This window comes from Cyprinodon tularosa, unplaced genomic scaffold, assembly GCF_016077235.1.
Source record: "Cyprinodon tularosa strain WSP-4 unplaced genomic scaffold, ASM1607723v1 ctg62, whole genome shotgun sequence".
Lineage (NCBI taxonomy): Eukaryota > Metazoa > Chordata > Actinopteri > Cyprinodontiformes > Cyprinodontidae > Cyprinodon > Cyprinodon tularosa.
The window spans coordinates 1-19,698 of NW_024039363.1; the positions used below are offsets into that span (position 1 = coordinate 1).

The 19,698-nt window shown below is 34.9% G+C and overlaps 1 protein-coding gene across 2 annotated transcripts; it reads left to right on the top strand.

Moving 5' to 3' along the window:
• The first annotated feature begins 3,746 nt into the window (after window positions 1-3,746).
• Window positions 3,747-18,955, top strand: LOC119798327 (nuclear GTPase SLIP-GC-like). Of its 2 annotated transcripts, XM_038307741.1 has the most exons (22): window positions 3,747-3,858; window positions 3,963-4,043; window positions 4,556-4,668; window positions 4,976-5,014; window positions 6,455-6,479; window positions 6,585-6,668; window positions 7,536-7,635; window positions 7,836-8,052; window positions 8,137-8,370; window positions 9,296-9,502; window positions 9,794-9,969; window positions 10,120-10,213; window positions 10,314-10,401; window positions 10,484-10,605; window positions 10,778-10,954; window positions 11,069-11,223; window positions 12,609-12,726; window positions 15,983-16,091; window positions 16,173-16,306; window positions 16,668-16,749; window positions 16,819-16,899; window positions 16,985-18,955. In XM_038307741.1, exons 2-21 carry the CDS (start codon window positions 3,977-3,979, stop codon window positions 16,896-16,898), a joined length of 2,421 nt encoding a protein of 806 aa, XP_038163669.1. In that variant the 5' UTR covers window positions 3,747-3,858; window positions 3,963-3,976; the 3' UTR covers window position 16,899; window positions 16,985-18,955. The 2 variants fall into 2 exon arrangements, with proteins under 2 accessions (XP_038163669.1, XP_038163670.1); XM_038307742.1 differs by lacking the exons at window positions 3,747-3,858; window positions 4,556-4,668.
• The last annotated feature ends 743 nt before the right edge of the window (window positions 18,956-19,698 follow it).

Below are 19,698 nucleotides of genomic sequence, written 5' to 3' on the forward strand. Positions count from 1 at the left end.
TATTATATAGCTCCAGGCGGAGAAAAAGCTAGAGGATATATATATACGTATATGTGTGTGTGTGTGTTTACATACATACAGGAGTCATGGAACTCTGCTTGCAGCTCCTTCATATTTCATGTACACTAATAACTTGTGTACATGGTTCTTGTTGATGGCATTAAAATCATTTCTAATAGCATTAAAATAGCATTAAATTAGAGTCACTCATTCCTGTATGAACCCTGTGAGCGCTTAATTTAATATGACATATTAAAAAAATCCCACCATCATCCAGCATATGTTCAGTTTCTGCCCAAATATATATATATATTTTTGTAGATTTTTGTAACGGGGATAAGGATAATTCAAAACTGCTTTTTTTTTAATGAACTTGTTCACTACTTCCAAACTCAGCATCTCTTTTCATTCCTGTAATAAGAAGTTTCTTTTGAATGGATTTGATTAAAGTTTAAGTCCCTCGGTATAAAATAAATATTTTGATGGAGATGAGAAATCTGCTTCCTCGTTGGTGAATAACCAATAGTTTGGATCCAATCATTTAAATAAACGGTGTTAGTTTTTTTTTTGTATATATAAGAATTGTGCTATAATTTCTAGTCACCGATCTGTTGCTGCTATATTTTAATTTGACGAACCGGAATTTGTCGATGTTCTTTTTCCTGTTTGGTGCGATTGCAATTGCGGATCTTGACCTGGCCGGACCTTATGACCACAGTGTACCAATCTTCTGATGGCTACTTCCAACAGGATAATGCGCCATGTTATAAAGTGAATCATCTCAGACTCATTTCTTGAAACTTTTCCACTTAAGTAATTGTGAATTGAGCAAATTGACAGACAACATTTTATTTTTTATCTTAAATGCAATTTTTTTATTTATAATTACTGCTCTAAATGTATTGCTCTGTCAGCTAAAGATCTGTTTTGGTCTCTATACTTTAATTAAATAAATCAATTCAAGCTAAAATGTGAGAGGCTATACTGAGCCTGATCTCTTTGTATTCTTACCTTTCAGAAAGATGTCACTTGGTGTAAAACCCCCCCTGCAACCCTGATTTGCATTTGTATAGCTCACAGCATGTTCATTTACATGTTAAAGCCTCCCCTAGAATTCCATGGGGGGGAGGCATGGGGGGAACACTGCCTAAGAGAGTCCACGTCAATTTCTGACAATTTATGGGAGTTTTCGGCGAAGCCTGCAAATTGTCGAAAACTGCTGCTAACCTGAAGTTCCACGACAATCTACAGTGCCGCATATTGACGAAAATCCCACTTTTCATGCAGTGATAGTGCAAATATGATGTTTACAAGTGGGAGTCTTGTTTAGTATTTTGAATAGAGTTTCAACAGTTCAATGGTCTGATGGCAGCGGGGAGAAAGCTGTTGCAGAACCTGCCGTTCCTGCATTGAATGCTGTGAAGCCTCTTCCCAGAGGGCAGCAGGCAGAACAGTCCATGGTGGGGGTGTGAAGGGTCACTGATGCTATTACAGGCTCGGGACAAGCAGCGCTGGGATGAAATGTCTTTAATGGAGGGAAGAGGAGCCCCAGTGATCCTCTCTGTTGTCCTTACCCCTCCTCTCACTTCTTCAGTCTGAGGCGCTGCAGCCTCCACACCACACAGTGAGACAGCTGCTTAGAATGCTCTCTATGGTGCTTCTGTAGAAGGATGGGTGGGGGCAGGTGGGCTTTCCTCATCCTCTACAGGAAGTGCAAGTGCTTCTGTGCCCTCTTAACCAGTGAGGTGGTGTAAACAGTCCAAATGAGTTGAATGTGATGTGTACCCCAGGACTTGGTACTGCTGACCACCTTTACAGCTGAGCTTTCGATGAGCAGTGGAATATGGCTGGGCCAGTTCTTTTTGAAGTTGGCAATGATCTCCTTCATCTTCTCCACGTTCAGGATCAGGTTGTTGTCTCTACATCAGCCCACCAGCTGCTCCACCTCCTCTCTATAGTCCTGGTCATTGTCGTCTAAGATGAGGCTCACCACCGCAGTGTCATCAGCCAAAGTCAAAATCGTAATATGTCTTATGACTTCAGAAAGGTTTGAGGATATTTATGATGTTGCTCTGTTCTGTTGAACATTTAATGGAAATATAACTGCCGGGAAGGTAACTGGTCCACCCATTTTCTGATTCCTGTTGTTCTTTGATAAAAGCAGTTAAGATATATATATATAATCTTTGTGGTTTCACTTTCCAATTATTTACCTCATTTTAAAGTTATTCTACCGTTTTTTTTTTTTTTAATTAAAGTATTTATGTCTGTTGTCGCAGCTCATTATGACTGATCGAGACAAGTCCAGACAGGAAACAGCTATAACATATGAGATCTGTTCCCACAGCAAGCCAGGGGGAGAAATTAGTGAACACTTGCACGCAGATACCGAAGCAAAGCATGGATTGTTTCGTTTCTGAGAAAATAAACCAGTCGGGACTGGTTGAGTTGGTATAAACATTCAAAGGTAAATATACGACACCACATCACTGGCTGCATCACACTGCATCACTGCATCAGTTAAAAATGATAATTGTTGATGGGCTTAAATCAAATACCTATATTTATTTGACATTGATAATTGATAACAAAATATGTGTAAAACATATACACAGCCTAATGGCAGCTGGTCTGCCCACCCTGGAAACTTGATGCTCTGACTTTTAATAAAACAATTTCAAATAAGTAAGGGGGTTGGGTTGATACGGTATCTCTTTTGTTCTATGCCCTGATTTGGAAATTATTGTTGTCTGTCGATATTGTTGTGCAGTTGTTTCAAACCAAAGGAGCTGCAGAGCCTCTAGAGTTTTTAATCCTTGTAACCAGCATTTGCTGGCCATATGCTCTTTACAAATTAATAACTGTAAAGTGGTAAAGTAGATGGATTACTTTAGATAGACAGAACACTGACTAATGTTTAATTGAAGTGTATGTGTAATTTTAATGTTGAAATCATCTGTGTTGCTCAGTACTTTGTTTACCAATATCATCACATCTAGAAAAACAATTCATCAATAAAGGAAGAAAAAACTCCTGTAATATAATTTCCTGTCTGCTGTAGCTCAGTAGAAACTCACAATAAACTCAAAAGATGATCCAAAGCAGAAAAAGACATCTGTGGTGTTTGTGATGTTTGTCTATTCTGTTGGAAGTTTAACTGAAAAATAACTGCCAGGCAGGTCTCCACCCAATTTTTTATTGCTTTTTTTTTTACTTTTACAAAAGAAGTTATGAAGTAAATCCTAGAATGAAATTGCTTCAGGGGAAATAAAAACCTTTTGACAGCCATCTGTACTCTTCCTACACCTCTTTGTGGATTTATTGTCTGTTTATTTACCTCTTTTAAATTGTATTCTTCTGTTTGTGGTTTCTTAACTAAAGTATTCATATTTGTTGTACCAGTTCACCGTAACTAGTCTAGACAAGTCCCTACAGAAACAGATGTATGAACATTTTTACCATAGCACACCAACGACAGGAATTATTGGTGGCTTTGCATGCACGTCTCAAAGCATTGAGACAACAAAACATTGTTTTCTTTTATTCTTCGGGGTTTCTTATTCTTTTTCTTTTTTACTTCTCGGTGCAATTTCAGTGCTTTCATAGTCTGTATAATGATTTTTTTCAAATAAACATTTTCTTGATGAAAATAAATCGCTTTTCCTCTTCTGTCTCTCCAAGTCCCTATATGCCACACCCTCTTGTTCTTCTAGTCCACATTCTGCTTTCTGTCATTCTACAGGTGAACCTCATAGGTATCGTATTTACCTTGGTCAGAAAGCATTTTATCATTAATTTTAGACTTTCTTTTCTTTTTGATGTGTGAACAATTTTTGCAATAAATTTGTTCTTTACAAGGTAAGCGTTTTAACTTATTTTCTTTTCTTAACACCTAAACATCTATTTTCTAAACTAGTGAAACATATAACTACTGTAGTTTTAAAACATAATCTGTCTTTCAGTTTTTTTTGTGGTCATGGATGACTTTGTTTGTGACAAACTAAGTCAGTGGGGGCTGAGTGAGCTGATAGAAAAATTTAGAGGTAAAGTATAACACTACATAATATTTCATGCCATTCATCTGAAAGACATAGCTCTAAAATTGTGTTGCTGTTTTACAACATCATGTATCATTGAATGTTCATAACCTAAGTAATCATATTTGGAACACAATGAAAAGCTAAACACAAATGCAGTGTTTATGGAGTTACTTAAGTAAATAATCTTCATTGTGATTGTGACCTATAAAGTTCTTTAAAGCCTCAACACTTCTTTACCACCTCCCAGAATCCAAACCTAATTTCCTGCAGAACCACTTAGGGCTGACCCAACATGTAGTACTTAATAGAATCAAGAAATCAGACTGTGTTGTTGTGGCTACATTAAACATAATTAAGGCTGCCTAAAGTATGCTAAAGTTTACATGAACAACAACTATAAATAACAATGACCCTTGTACACACACATTCAACACCTCTCTCTCTCCCCCTTTATCTCTTTATATATATATATATCCTTTAATCAATAAAATAACAAGAGTACTTTTGGATTTCAGATGAAGGGATTGACTCTGAAAGTCTTTATTGCCTTGGGAATGAAGACATTAATGAATTGATTCCAAAAATGGGACCAAGATCAAAGTTTAAAAACGGACTCAGTCAGTTGAAGGTAATGTTAACTTACAAATAGAATATGTTTTTATTTGGGTGGGTTATTAGTATGCTATCATAATTGTTGATAATAGTAATAACAATGAAGACACATAAACCATATACACAAATTATGAGGGATAAACTAAGTTGTTTTGGGTCTGCAAAAAAATATTTTACAAGGAGGAATAAAATCCCAACCAGATGATAAACAATGTTCCTATACAATTGATATACAATGTATTCTTATATTGGGTTAAATAGTCTAAAATCTTTTTTAGTTTTAAATTTTGAAGAAGCTTTGTAAAGGAGTTATGTATTTGCAGGGTCAACAGAGGGCAGAAGAAGCTGCTAGTACATCTGAGGTGAGAAAATATAACAGTGGATTTTTGCTTCATTTATGTAAAGCAAAAATCCACCAAGCATTCTAATTATGTCCCTGTACAGAATTATGCTATGCAAATAAACTTGCCTAGAATATTTTTTATTAAGCAGGTCCGTATCATCCATGCAGGGTATCAAAACTCTTTGTACTGTATGAAGAAATCTGGGGTGATGATTTGGAAAACATAAATAAATGCTCTGCTAATTCAACACATTCTTAAATTTAGTTTAAGATCATCCATAGACTCCACCTCTAAAAAACAAAACTACACAAGATATTCCCAGAAGTCTCCCCATTGTGTGATAAATGTATGGCAGATGAAGCCTCTCTTCTTCACAGTTACTGTCTTTGCCCTAAGATTTTACCATTCTGGGTCCAGATATTTAAACAAATATCGGATATGCTTGACACTTTGCTGGTACCAGATCCAATTTTGGTGGTGCTAGGCATGTCAGATAAGTTTAATTTAATCCCAGTACCCCAACAAAATTTGCTAAGAAACTACCCGTAGAATTTTGGAAGAAAAGTGAGACCCCTACTGGTAAAATGTGGGTAAGACGTAATGATCCGACATTTGCACCTAGAAAGTATACAGTATGTGCTATCTAACAAACTGGAGAAATTCGAGGAGATTTGGTATCCCCTTCTCCAGCACATTTATCGATTTTGTTAAGATGTTGTTTTGTTTATCTATAATATCTTATTGCCTCAGCAGTGAAAAGAATCAGGAAGTCCCAGGGTGGGTTATGTGTTTGTGTGAGGCTGGGGATGGGCTTTGGTATTTGTTGTTGTGTGTGGGTTATTGTTTGTGTTGTTATCTCTTACTTAAAATAGAAAACTCTGAATGTGTATAAATGTATAATATTTTGAAATGTTTTTCACATTAAAAAAAGATTTGAAATAAATAAACTTGCCAAGCATTGCTTTTACAGCAAGGGTGTTACAGACAGTTAACCCTGCTCCAAAATAAACAGATTTAGATGATTGTAGCTAAATAAAAGCCTGTAAATCAAACATCAATAGAAATCAGGTGCGCAGGATAAATGACATAACTTTTCTGAGATGCAGCTTTAAGAAATGTTTAACTTAATATTATTCTTATAAAAACAAATGGTGATGCCATTCTTGATGGTTCACTGCTTGTCCTCAGATTTATCTTTGATATCACAACCACAACTGTTTGCGTTGCAGTTGATGGAACTCTACTGTTCTCATTTGCTTCTTGATTTACTTAAGTCAGGATTTTTTTGTTTGCTTATTGTCGGGACCTCTGTTGTCATCCAGTTTACATCTCGTTCATGTCAACGTTGTTTCCTTTAGTTCATTGTGAACACAGAAGATTGGTAAAAACCTATTTTTCTAAATTTGAAATGATAGAAAAACATTTGTGAATATTGTCTAACTTTTCTTTTAATCCCAGATAATGCCATCTACAAGCGATACAGGTAAGAATTACAAATACAGAGTCAAGGCCATTCCTTTCCATTGCCTTTATAAATTTAAAGCAAATGAGAAACTAAGGCTTCTTCATTTTTATATTTTAAAACTAGGAAAGCGTAAACATGACCCACGGTGTGAGTCTAACCAAGGAGAACCAGCTGTAAAAAGGCCGTGTGGGACAAAACGGTCAACAGGTAATTTTTTTTAATCAACTTTGGTGCAAAAAATAAATATGATTAGTACTTAAAACACAGCCCAGCTTTTCCTGAAGATGTTCTATTGTAGGACTAGTGAAGGAATGATGAAATTTTAAATTAATAATAGTTGTGAAATTGGTACTTTCTAGCAGAAATAATGCTAATGTAACAGTATGTTACTCCTACTAATTTTATCAACATACTAACCCAATTTAAAAATACCCCCAAAATCTATTGCACTCACCAACAGCATAAAACATGTAATTTAAATATGAATACAAAGAGTACAGAGAACCCTCAAGTTGACATACATATGTCTACATGAGATGTACCTAAATATATTATTACAGGATGTGTTAAAGCCGTAGAGGTTTGCTGTTATAATTGAAATTATACATCAAAGGAAACTGGAAATAAAAGAAGCAAAACGAAAGCATCATAGTCATACAAGAGCAGCAAAAAGGACACGCTCAAGCTAAAACACAATTACATGTATTATCCATGATCTTCTGTATTATTTCAGTCATAATTATGCAGTGCAGTTCATTCAATTATGATAAATAAGACATGCTTACAAATAATCTGCTAACAGGCAAATGGAAGCAGCTTTATGCTGAAGAGATCTGTTTTACCAGAGGAAAGGCTTTGACACATATTCAATTGTCTTTAGTAAATAAAATATCCAATTTAAGATTTCAAACATGTTTTTTTTACAGAATAAAAGTCAATTGTTTTCATGTGGATACAACTGTGACTATAGTTTCGATTAACACATGAAGGTTTTGTGTACCATACTGGAAAACTTATTTTATTTAGGTATTTATTTATTATTTATGTTATTTTATTCATATTTTTTAATTGTAGAAAAAGAAGCAGTGATATTGAATCATGTGAAAAACACAATGGGGAGTATTGCAGCCAAACTGTACGATCAAGATGACACAAGGCTCAGCACATTTTTGAAGTAAGTCGATTTTCTGTTTGAAAGTATTGACTTGATTTATTCCTAACCAGGATTATTGATAATATCTTACCATTTTGCATGCATTTTTACATATTCTAAATTTAAAGGCATAAAGCCATTATTAAACTACTTAAAATTATCAAATATGATTTGACATGAATGTTATGGTTGCATTAACCAATAACTGATACATTTTAAAGGAATAAAATAAAAAACCTGGAGACAGAGAAGAAGGAGTTGGTGGGCGTCTTTGGTAAAACTGGAGCTGGAAAGTCCTCTTTGATAAACGCTCTCATAGAAGAGAAGATGCTTTTACCCTCTGGAAGTGTTGATGCCTGTACATCAGTCATGATTAAAGTGGAGTCTAACAGATACAATAAAAAATATGAGTTAGTGATTGAATTCATCACACCAGAGGTAATCCAAGAAAATATTTTTCAAAATGTGATCTGAAAATCAACTTCCTATAATTTTACACATTGCGTATGTCTAAATTTTTAGGAGTGGGAAGATGAGTTGGGGTTATTGCGTTGTATGGTTGATAATGGTATTCAAGAAAACCATGACGATGATGACAATGATGATGATGATTACCATGATGCAGTTGATAAGCTGACCGCTCTGTACGAGGAAGAATGGAGAGAAAAATCCCCTGAGCAGCTGATGGAGCCCAAGTACTTCAAAGAAATCCCAGAATTTCTTCTTTTAAAGCAGAAAACTTTGGGCTTTGCATCAGTAAGACACAAAGATAATGTTAACAGTATCTTTTTATACTAGTATGATACAGTAATGTGTATGCTTATTTTTGAATCTGAATCATTTTCATAAACCATCTGGTTTGGATGTTATCATCCCATTAAAGGGCCATTTTTAATAGTTTGCTGTCCAATAAAAATGCTCCAGATTATGGCTCCTACATACTAATGGGGTCAGTAGGATGTTATCACTGAATGAAAAGTAGTTCTTTAAAATCTTTCAATTTAAAACTGAGTTATTTACCACCAGTTGGTGTTTTGTAAATAAAGTAGATAACAATAAAAGTCAGTCAATTGTAATGGCTTTAGGGGTGACCAAAGCTGCTGCTATGAACTATAAATTGCATAGTCTCAGCCATAAGAAACCTACCAGAAAGTAGAGGAGGCACAGTCTGAAGGCATTCTATGGGACTTACAATGGATAATAACATCCATTTAATGGTTGATCACATCCAAAACGAGTCCCTAAACTGTAAGTCAAATTTCTGATTAGATTCTCTGGATCTAATTCAGGACATTTTCCTTGCCAGGGTTTTTTTTTTCTAAAGCCTTGAAACACTTTTCATAAGACAGGTTTTCATAAGAAAATGACCCTGTCTATAAAATCAAAATAGAACATTAACCACTTTTTTCTTTGGCTAGGTTTAAATGGAACCTAACAAAAAAGATGTACAATAATCACACTTGGTTTTGATCCTTTTTTTAGCAGTTGAAGTACTGGAGGAATAGAAAGAAAGACACATTTCTGAGGGGGATACCTAATTAGAATTTCACCTTAATCAAATAGATCTGGTTCTTCTTTCATTTTTACAATATCATTAAAAAGGCACATAACTATCAAAGGAACCTCAAAATGTCAGTGTTTTTACTGCTAGCGCAATTTAATTAGTATCATGTTTTTGCAGGCGAGAGACCTATCTGACTATATTACCAAGTATACCAGAAATGCCTCAATAAAAGGAAGAAATAAAAGCATAAAGAAGTGGTATTGGCCAATTGTGAAGAGTGTCACTGTTAGGGTACCAAATAATAATTTCCTACAGAATGTCACACTTGTCGACCTTCCCGGCAATGGTGACCGTAATAAGAGCAGAGACACCATGTGGAAAGAGGTAATTTACTTTATTAATTTCCTTTTGTTATGTATTATTTTATTAATACCTGAAATCTAATATATATATATATATATTTATATATATATATATATATATATATATATATATATATATATATATATATATATATATATATATATATATATATATATATATATATATATATATATATATATATATATATACATACATACATATATGTATAGAAAGAGAGAGAGAGAGAAACAGGGAGTGAGAGACTCTGTGTTATTCGTTCCTAAACGTATATATTACGGTACTTGTTTTTAGATTATTGGAAACTGTTCAGCTGTCTGGGTTGTTACTGAAATCAACAGAGCAGCTGCAGACAAGGAATCCTGGGAAATCCTAAAAAATGTCTGCAATCTAATTGGAAATGGTGGAGAATGTCAACACATTCACATAATCTGCACCAAATCTGATGATATTAGCCATTCATATGATAAGTAAGTTTACCACTATTCTCTTAAGTGTATTGCTAAATAAACTTTGAGAAATGCCAAAGATGGTTCATCTACTTTACTTGCATGTTCTCTTTTATTGCCTGCAGACATGAAGGTATCTTAAGTCTCAATTGATATTTTCTTTTCTTTTAGCTCTATAGCTGATGTTCAGTCTTTAATCCTTAAAAGAAACAAGGCAGCAAAAGATGGGGTGATCGAAGAGTTAAACAAACTGACCAAGATTAAGGTGAGTTCTGAATTCCATTACAATATATAGCAATTTTTTTTTCTACAGATAAAATCAGAATTAATAATTACATGTAATAAAATATATGAAACCTGCTTAGAAACACTTCAGCGATGACTCTATCAAAGTGTTCACAGTGAGCTCCAAAGAATTCTTCACAAACAAACATCTAAGTCCAGAAAACACTGGTATGTTTTGTCCATATCAATGATGCACCTTTTTAGATTAGAATAAAGTAGAACCAGAAACGAACTAATTATGCCTCCATAGAAATTCCTAGACTTCAAGAATTTTTGCAAAATCTCAATGACTGTCACTCAGAGACCATACACTATGTGTCTGGAGCACGTGGCATCCTCTCTCTGATGCACGGGGCCAACTTAAGACAAGAGGTAAGAGTGAGAAGTTAATGCTTCACCATCTTCAGATGTTTTAACAAATGCCATTTTGAAGAATAAGTCTAGGAACCAAGTTACTTTAAAAATCCTAATATGATGCTTTACAGGGGCTAGAATAGTTTTGAACAATTGCTGACATAGTTTTTTTGTTTCATATTTTGTTTAGAATGGCAGAAATAAAGAAGTGCGTGAAGCTCTTGACAAAAACCTAAGCCTTCAAACTGAGTCAGTCATAAATGAAATGAATAAGATTCACGCAGCTTTTGAAAAACACCTTCAAGAAGGAGTTGAGAAATCCAAAAGCTCATGTAAAGAAATCTTGAAGTCTGTCCTATATCCCAAGGTAATTTTCTGATAGTATTAAGGAAGTAAATTTAAGATGTATATGATTGTATAATGTTTTCTTACCCCCTTGTATTAATTATAAATTTATCTTTCTTTATGTGCTTCCTTTTAGGGTAAGAGTGGTCGGGATTTTTGTAGTCAGCTGAAAAAAGCAGTAGAGAATGGTGGCATCTGGAAACCTAAAAAGGGGAAAGAAATAAACCTCAACATGAAATTAACCTCCTGTCTGACTGACAGCATTGACAAGCTATTCAGAGAAACCTTTCTGTAAGAGCTTCATAAGCACGTTAAAGTGATTTAAAAATATATTCATACCTTTTAAACTTTTTGCAATTGCAAGGTGGGATTTTGGATCAACCAACACAAAGAAGCCTATTTGTGCAACGTTAAACGAATAAGTGTGTGATTTACAATTTTGTATACAACGTGAAAGTATTTTTTGCAGTTTATCTACTTCATTTACAATCTTTTCCAGTGATTTTTGTAAGATAGCTTAAGCTCAGCTCGATTAGATGGAAAGCATCTGTAAAGAGCAATTTTCAAGTTTAGAAAAAGGTTTCTCAGTTAGTTTAGTTCTGGACTTTGACTCTGCCGCTTGGATAATCTTAAAAAAACAATCATGAATAATGAATAATCTTTGGTCTAAACCCAGTGGTCTTTGCAGGGGTTGCAGAGGTACTGTGATGGGGGGGTGAATTTCTTTAGAAGAGAAAGCTTTTATACTATTACACATGTAAAAAAAGTTTGCACATAGAGGGACTGATGTTGTTTTAAATTAGAATTTAGTCGAAACCCTCTTAGCTTAACAGGTTAAATCTTTGTTGTCAGCATCTCAACCACACCTCAAATGTTAATGCCTTTGTCCTTTCCTCCAATTAAATACTTAAACAATGATGTTCCCTTTTATTTCCAGGGTAGAATATAGCAAGGGGTCCTTGCTCCATCTCTTTTTCAAATTGTGGGTTCCAACATTGATATGAAAAATTAGAAAATACCCCTGGTCCAATTTTTTCCCCCCTGCTGTCAAATACATAAACAAGTTCATCCATTAAAAATGAAATTCTCTAAAGTTCTAGTTTTAATTATTGCTTTAATATTGTTTTAATGCACAACCACTTTTGACAACGCATATATCATAATGAAAAGTTTAGAATTGCATCAAAAAATTTTGTTTTACATAAAGGGGTGACATTATCCTTTTTCTCTATACCTAATGATCATTAAAATGAAAGTTTAACCAAAAAGCAGTGTTTTTGAGTGGCCCAAGTAGTCACATGATAAGAAAAAAAAGCTAATATAAGTCAGACTGTCTTGTTTTTAGTGTGTAAATCTTCATCTGTATCATCTGTAAACAGAATTCATGCATAGCGCAACTTCAGATTAAGTATTATTATAATAAAATTATTGGTGGAAATTTATAAAGGTGTTATATCTGTGAAGCATCTTTAAGTAACAACAGTCATACCATGACATTATATATGTATCCAAAGATTCCTTCACAAACAGTTTCCTGGTATGATGTACTGGTAAACAGTGATGAATAAAGGTTTCTGTGTTGGTACACTATTGAACTGCACCACTAATGCAGAACAGTGTCAGGGGTATTAAATTATTTGAATACTGATGCAATGACTGATTTGAAAATGTTTCAGAAATGAAAGACAATGCGATCCATTCAATGGAGCGATCAATACTTTTACACTTGGCACTGATGGACTAAAACAAACATACAAAGATTTGGAACTGCAGCTGCTATTCCTCAAGTCAGAGGTAAGTAAGGTAAATTACAAGGATGTAATATATTAAATTCATTTATCCTGGCTTAAAGTTTTAAAACAAAATTATATATTATGAATTAAGATAGTCAGCAAGACAGTCGAAGCAACTCCTGACGAGCCTTTATTTAATTAAGAAATCGAGATTTTTTAAGAAGATTCTCAGTCATCCAGGTCATAGTCATTCCAACAAAGTTAAAGAACAATCCACTGAACTTGGTTTAAAAGTTTGAAGACATTTCGCTTTCCATCCAGGAACCTTTTCCAATTCAAAATGTCAAAATTATCATTTTGTTCGAAGTTTTATATAGTAGCCTAAAAACTTGCTTTGGCTTAGAAAACTTGCAAATTGCATCAGAATGGGTCCGCCCCTTGGGAATGGGGAGTCGTTTCGGGTTCTATGCTAGCCTGCAATACCGATAATGGGCTATGCCTCAGAAAGGGGGGTCATTAGGGGCAATTGTTGGCTTGGCTGCCAAGACGAGATGTTTTTTCCCCTTGATGGAGGTGGGGGGTTTAAATGATAGCGGGAAGGAATTAACTCTATCACTGCATTGTAGGTTTTTCAGAGCTGAAACCAGAGTTGTTTTCATCAACGGTGACAAAATTATTTCGTTGATGCTCATGACGATAACGAAAACTGACGAGCTAAGCATGGATCTTTGATGACTAAAACATGACTAGTCACTGGTTTGAGTTTTCGTCAACGAGACGAGACTAGACTTTAAAAATTAGCAGGTGGTCGGTCAGACGTTTAAACTGCATCATCATGCTGTAATCTGCTAAGCAGTATCAGCTGTGCTGCTGCGTCTTGCTTGATCCTGGCACCTGGCGTGCAGCGCTACACATTCTGCATGACCTCAGATGCATCGTGGCAGCAGCGGCAGGGTCTGAGAAAATAATCCGGATTGGTCCGGTACTGCTCTGACAACCGGTACTGACTGTTCTGATCTTTCATCTGTGCTTGTGCAGATACATGTCTTTGCACGAGCGTAGCGCTGACTCGACGCTTCACACTCCACTCCAATGGATAGCTCTCAGAACTATGGCTCTTTCTGCTCTCACTACTTAATAAACTATGTGGCTGATCATCCTCATGCAAGCATAAAAAATCCCTTTACTATCAATATTTTATTTCTTCCAGCTCACAAGAGGTGATACTAAACATTCTTTAATTTCTACCCAAAGCAATCCCTAAATTATATCCATATAAATTATTTCCTTTCATTTAGTTTATTTTTTGGACAAAGAGCCAGGTGAAAAGGTACATAGATCTTTGAATATTTCTCTCTAATTGTTCTCGTTTCTTTCTCTCCGGGTACTCCGGCTTCCTCCCACGGTCCAAAAAACATGACTGTTAGGTTAATTGGCTTCTCTAAATTGTCCTTAGGTGTGAGTGTGTGTGTGAATGGTTGTTTGTCCTGTGTGTCTCTGTGTTGCCCTGCGATGGACTGGCAACCTGTCCAGGGTGTACCCCGCCTCTCGCCCATTGACTGCTGGAGATAGGCACCAGCACCCCTCGCGACCCCACTTGGGACAAGCGTGTAAGATAATGGATGGATGGATGGATGTTCTTGTTTCTATTTAAATGTGATGTAAATGTTTAGTTGTATTGTCATTAAAACATTTCCTCTGTTTCCTTAAAAAATGTCAACATTTTAGTTAACATATTCATTCAATTTATGTCTGGATTGCCATAGAATTACAAAGCAATTATGTAGGTTCTCTCTGTATTTTTTTTTATATCAAAACTCTGTGAATTTCAATCCACTTTGACCCCTGAGCAGTGGTACCAAAGGGGGGAATTCTCAGGAATAAAGCCAGAATGGTCAAAGTAGAAAGAAGAATATTTTTGTTCTTTGCTTCTTTGGAGCAATCATAGAAGATCAGGAAGTATTTGCTTTTGAATGGAAACCTTTTGTGTCTAAAACAATTCCTTTACTGCACAGTTTGTTAGCTTGTCTTTCTGCTGTATTAACCAATATGTTGAGCTAGATCTGCTATTTTCACAGCTTTTGTGAGTCATTTTTTTTATAAAGTAGGGCATTGTTTCATTAAAAAGATTATTTGAATTCTATTAATCAAAGTTTTCTGCCCAACAGCAATGATGAACTGTTTGACAGCATCCTATATCCAGACATTGTATTATCTAGGCAAGAGCTGTCAGTCTGGTAAAAAACCTGGTTGTTAAGATTAAATCTAAGATGCCTGTCAAAAACAACACTGGCCGAAACCTGAATTCACCCCCTCTGCTTAAGTTTTTTTTTTTCTTAACAAAATGGATATAGAGGAATTCTCTGATCTTCATATTGGATAAACCAAACAACCTCTCCAAAGACGCATAGCTCAACACAGAAGTGCTAGCTCTTCCAGACAGGGCTGTCCACTCTCCACTTGCACCTAAGTAACATTTGAGGACCAGGATGTTCACAATTTGGACAAAGAAGACAGGCGGTTTGAAAGAGGTGTGGAGAAGCCATTTACGTTAAGAAAGAGAAACCATGCAAGGAACAAAACAGCTCGCCTGGGCAGCCAAACCAACAACTGCCCCTAATGACCCTCCTCTCAGAGGCATAGCCCAGTACCGGGTAGCAGGGGGGGATTTACCATTAGGCAATACTAGGCAATTGCCTAGGGCCCCAAGTTCCTGGGGGCCCCATAAAACTCTGTTTCCATGTATAGTTAATACAACTAATCCTTATTTGTGCACATTAATTATGTTTTTGATAAAAATCCTTTGGCTAAAATGCCATCAGAACGCTGATAAATAGAGAGGAAAAAGGGACAAGAAGAGAGGGACAAAACCTAGAACAAATAATGGATGTCTATTCTATTAACATTTCTCTATCTGTAGAATGGGTCTGTTTTATGGGTTTTCTTCTCAGGGGGCCCCCTGCCTATCTTTGCCTAGGGCCCCAAATTTCCTAAATCCGCCCCTGCCGGGTAGTGCAGGCTAACAAAGAAACCAAAATGACTTCCCATTCCTAAGGGTCAGACCAGTTCTTCTGGTTCAATTTGCATGTTTTCTAAGTCAAAACAGGTTTTTGGGCTATTATATAAAGCTAATTCTGACATTTTTAATTAAAAAGCTTCCTGGATAGGAAGCGAAACATCTTCAAAGTTGGAAACCAAGTCCAGTGGATTCTTTTTTTAACTTTCTTGGAATTGAATCGAGATTGGCATTACATCAAAACGGTTCTTGGAGGTTAAAGTTACTTTTTAAGTGTCATGTTGTTTTCACTCATTTTTAGGAAGACCTTCTGAAAGCAAACCTGAGCAAAAGTACCCGTAAGCAGAAGAAAACAGTCTACACAAGTCTGATAAGGACAATTGAAAAATCCATGCAAGACTGCTACAATGGTAAGAAAATTATATAAAGTACTTAAAATTCTAATTATATATTCATTATATTTAATAACACTTCATTCTGATGTTTTCCAGAAGCAGTAGTATTTTCAGGCCCTGGAACACTGCAGAACATGCGGGAAACTATTGAGAAACATGTATTTGGTTTAAAGAACAACATGTTTGAACATGCTAAAATTGTTATGCTCATCGAACTGCGTGAATTAATGGTGAGTTATATTCAACAAGTTTAATATAAATGACACTACCTGTTACACTGCCACATGATGATCCATACAATGCTGTGGAAAACTACAGCCTTCTGTTTCTTGTCTGTTTCTTCTTGTTTCTTAATTTGTCTAAGGGCATTATCACCTGCTGTTAAAATCTATTGATCAAAGTAAATAGATTCTTTATATGCTAGAGATTATAAGGTTATTTACAGAGAAATATTAACCAGTCAGTAAAAATATGCTTCGGATTCATTAAGCAGTTTGGAAAGAGGTTTTGGGCAACCTACGAAACTAATCATGTCTTTGTGTAAATGATGTTTGACTGCACCAAGAGATAAATATTTTGATACTTAATCAGGAGGAAATTCTCAGAAGATTAGAGCGTACCATGAAGGAAGCTACTGAGGTCTCTCTTGGGACTGATTATCAGTCAATTCCAGGTAAGCTTTCAGTTTTTAAAACAAAATGCATTTTTAAAAGAAAAAAATTAATAGAGACTGTGTTCCTAGACGTTTCAGCAGAGTTTGAACTGGTACAAAAACTCTACGATGAGCTGCTGCAAAACAGCCAGAATAGAGATCACTTTTAAGGTAAATACCACAATAAACAAAGATTTTTTTTTCTTATTTTTTCATCTAAAACTTAAGGTTGTTTTTGTGGCTTTCTATTGAACAGCTACACTTATTAGTGGGATTCATCACAGGACACATCTACATCCATTAAGAAGAAAAACTTCAGCATGAAGAATAAGAAAAGATGACCAAAGCTTGTTTTGCCAAGATGTTATTTCTTCAGGTCTGGATCATAGCCATTTAGATTTGTTTTCCCTTTGAATTTATTTGCAACTGTTTTTCATTTTGTCCAAAGGAATTTAGAAAGTGAAAGTAAAATTGCAAATCATTCAGGTTTGATGCAAATCCATGTTTTAGTGCTTTAAACAAAATTACAGGAGAAAAAAAAATCTATCTTATGTTTATTACTTTTAATATTATATTGAACAAGTTGCATTGGTTATATGCAGGAGTATAATATGCAACTCTTTATTTTGAAAGTTTATTTTACATAAGCTTTGCATTTACTGAGAAAGTAGTCTTACATGTAATATATTCAGTAGAATCAAAGGTAAGTTTCAAAAGAAGAGAGTGAATGTATTGATATTTGGACTTACATGTGAAATATATCAAAAGTGGAAGTGTGGTGGGAGTTATTTCTTTCTCTTTCTGTTGGGATTTTTATTTGTTTTGGAATCTTGGTGAAATTTAGAGCTATGGTTATAGTTAAGATCTGTTCAGTTAGGTGAGGGTGCATGCCTTTTTTTTCAACTTGCCTTATTGCCATTAAAATGATGAAATAAATTCACAATGACCTGGGAATGATTTTCTTCTGCATGAAAACTGTTGACAGAGAAATTAGTGGTAATAAATGCAAGATGATGACAGTCAGAAAAGAAAGTGGAAAATAATTAACCCACTACTTAGTGTTAGTTTAACACATTAAACCAAAATTAAATACAAAGAAGTTTCTTAAATATCAGACAAATGAAAAACAACCTTTTTTTTTTCTTTTACATTTATTCAGTATAGAAAGAAAAATCATATGTCAAATTTTCTATGAGGTGCAACAGTGACTGGTAAGCATAACAAAAAATCAATGTAACATTACCATTTATAAATTCATACTTTCAGTCTTTATGAATTAACTGTTTCATCGTGTCATTATTTGGCATCATTACTTGCACTGTACCTTAGAAGAAAAAAGGCACTTAAAGCATTTGTGTTAATCATCAATATTCATGAATTAGTTATAAAAATTTGTTGCAAAAATATTTACAGTCAGAGCAATAATTTAAAAGTTAAAAAGAATTAGAATTGATAAAGATTTGCAGCAGCTGATTTCTTAGCATCACATTTATCTGTCTTGATGCATTTATACAAATAGTTTTCGGAATAGTAGTTCGCAAAACTTCTATATATTCAAAATAATAAACTAGGTCTATTATCATGTTTAACAGTTTATTTTAGCAACTATCCAAAGTGTTGCTATATAAAAAGCTTGGGTTTTACTGCATTCTATGAAATAAATCAGCAATCAGAGTTTTCTATGTCAATAATCAAACATCAAAGAAGAAAAGATAAGAAAAAATTGTCTTACAAAATGTGAATAATGAGAAAGCCTTAGGTATAGTATTTTCATAGAAAGGTAAATAAAAGGAAAAGCTGTGGTGGGAAAAAGGGGTGCCAGCAAAAGTAGAACTACAGTCTAACATTGTCTCGTAAAATTCATTCAAGACTTTGGGGGAGCTAAACAAGAAGAGGACTGTAACTAAACTCAGCACAAGAGCCACTACACTTCTTGGCAAATTCAAATTCTACACATAGAATAAATATAAATGTTTCAAGCCACTCTTGAACCACAGAGTATATTGCAATACTCTTATATAAGCTAAGGAGAACAAAAAGCTGTAAGCTTTTCAGAGAGCTGAAGTTTGCATTTCTTTTGGTCTTTCTATTTCTTTTTTTCTTTGCTTTCTAGTCTAATGTAAATTGGCTTTGGAGAGTGGGCATTACCTGCTTCTTGCATCTTCCAATATATGGACATATACTGTCTTTATTATATGCTTGTATGTCTGAAATAAACAAACTTGAACCTGAATAAAGTCTTTCGTCCCAGAATCTAGTGGAAGAGTGGACACTGAGGCATGTTGCTTAAGTTCAGTCAGTCAGTGACTGCCACACCTACAAAAAAAACCACTCTGCTCTCTCAAAGGGTTTGCATATTTCCTTTAGAACCTGCTATGGTAACAGCCAGGAACGTATGCAGAATCCTCATTTTAATAGGTGGCTCTGGACTAATTATGTACCTGCTATCAGTTGTTTACATAGTGTAAGTAGATCTCCCATAACACATGCCATTTGAAACTAAGGTTATTTTTAAATAAAGGACCAGTTCTTGTGATTAATGATCACCAAATGCAGTGAATAAAAACAGAGCTTAACATCTTAAAAATTACCAACATTGCATCTGTTTCCTTCTTGTATTGCTTTGTTCAATCCAGAGACCTTCGTGTAGCAGTGATGATGGACATCCTGTCTTTTGGGGATTTGGCTTATTCCTTCAGGAGAGATATAGAAAAATGTTTTAAAAAGGGAGACATAACAGAATATCTCCATGTTAAACAAAGAGCAAACTTATATGAATTAGACAACTTTTATTGTGATTTTGTTTACACAGACTCAGAAGTTAAATAAAATGGGCCCTTGAAAGAATTTTTTATGGAATCTCTTTTGGACATGATATAGGGCTGCATGCAACTGCTGAACAAAAGGGCTTTTCTAAACAAAGGAACCAAGGAAGACCTCTGCTGGCTGCAAACAGTAATACCTTAGCAT

Bases quoted from the DNA above. Each gene is read 5' to 3' on its own strand.
- LOC119798327 (XM_038307741.1), top strand. From the start codon at position 3,977: ATGGATGACTTTGTTTGTGACAAACTAAGTCAGTGGGGGCTGAGTGAG. The intron at 11,224-12,608 runs GTAAGAGCTTCA...AAAATGTTTCAG, and splicing joins CTATTCAGAGAAACCTTTCT to AAATGAAAGACAATGCGATC. The intron at 16,750-16,818 runs GTAAGCTTTCAG...CTGTGTTCCTAG, and splicing joins TGATTATCAGTCAATTCCAG to ACGTTTCAGCAGAGTTTGAA.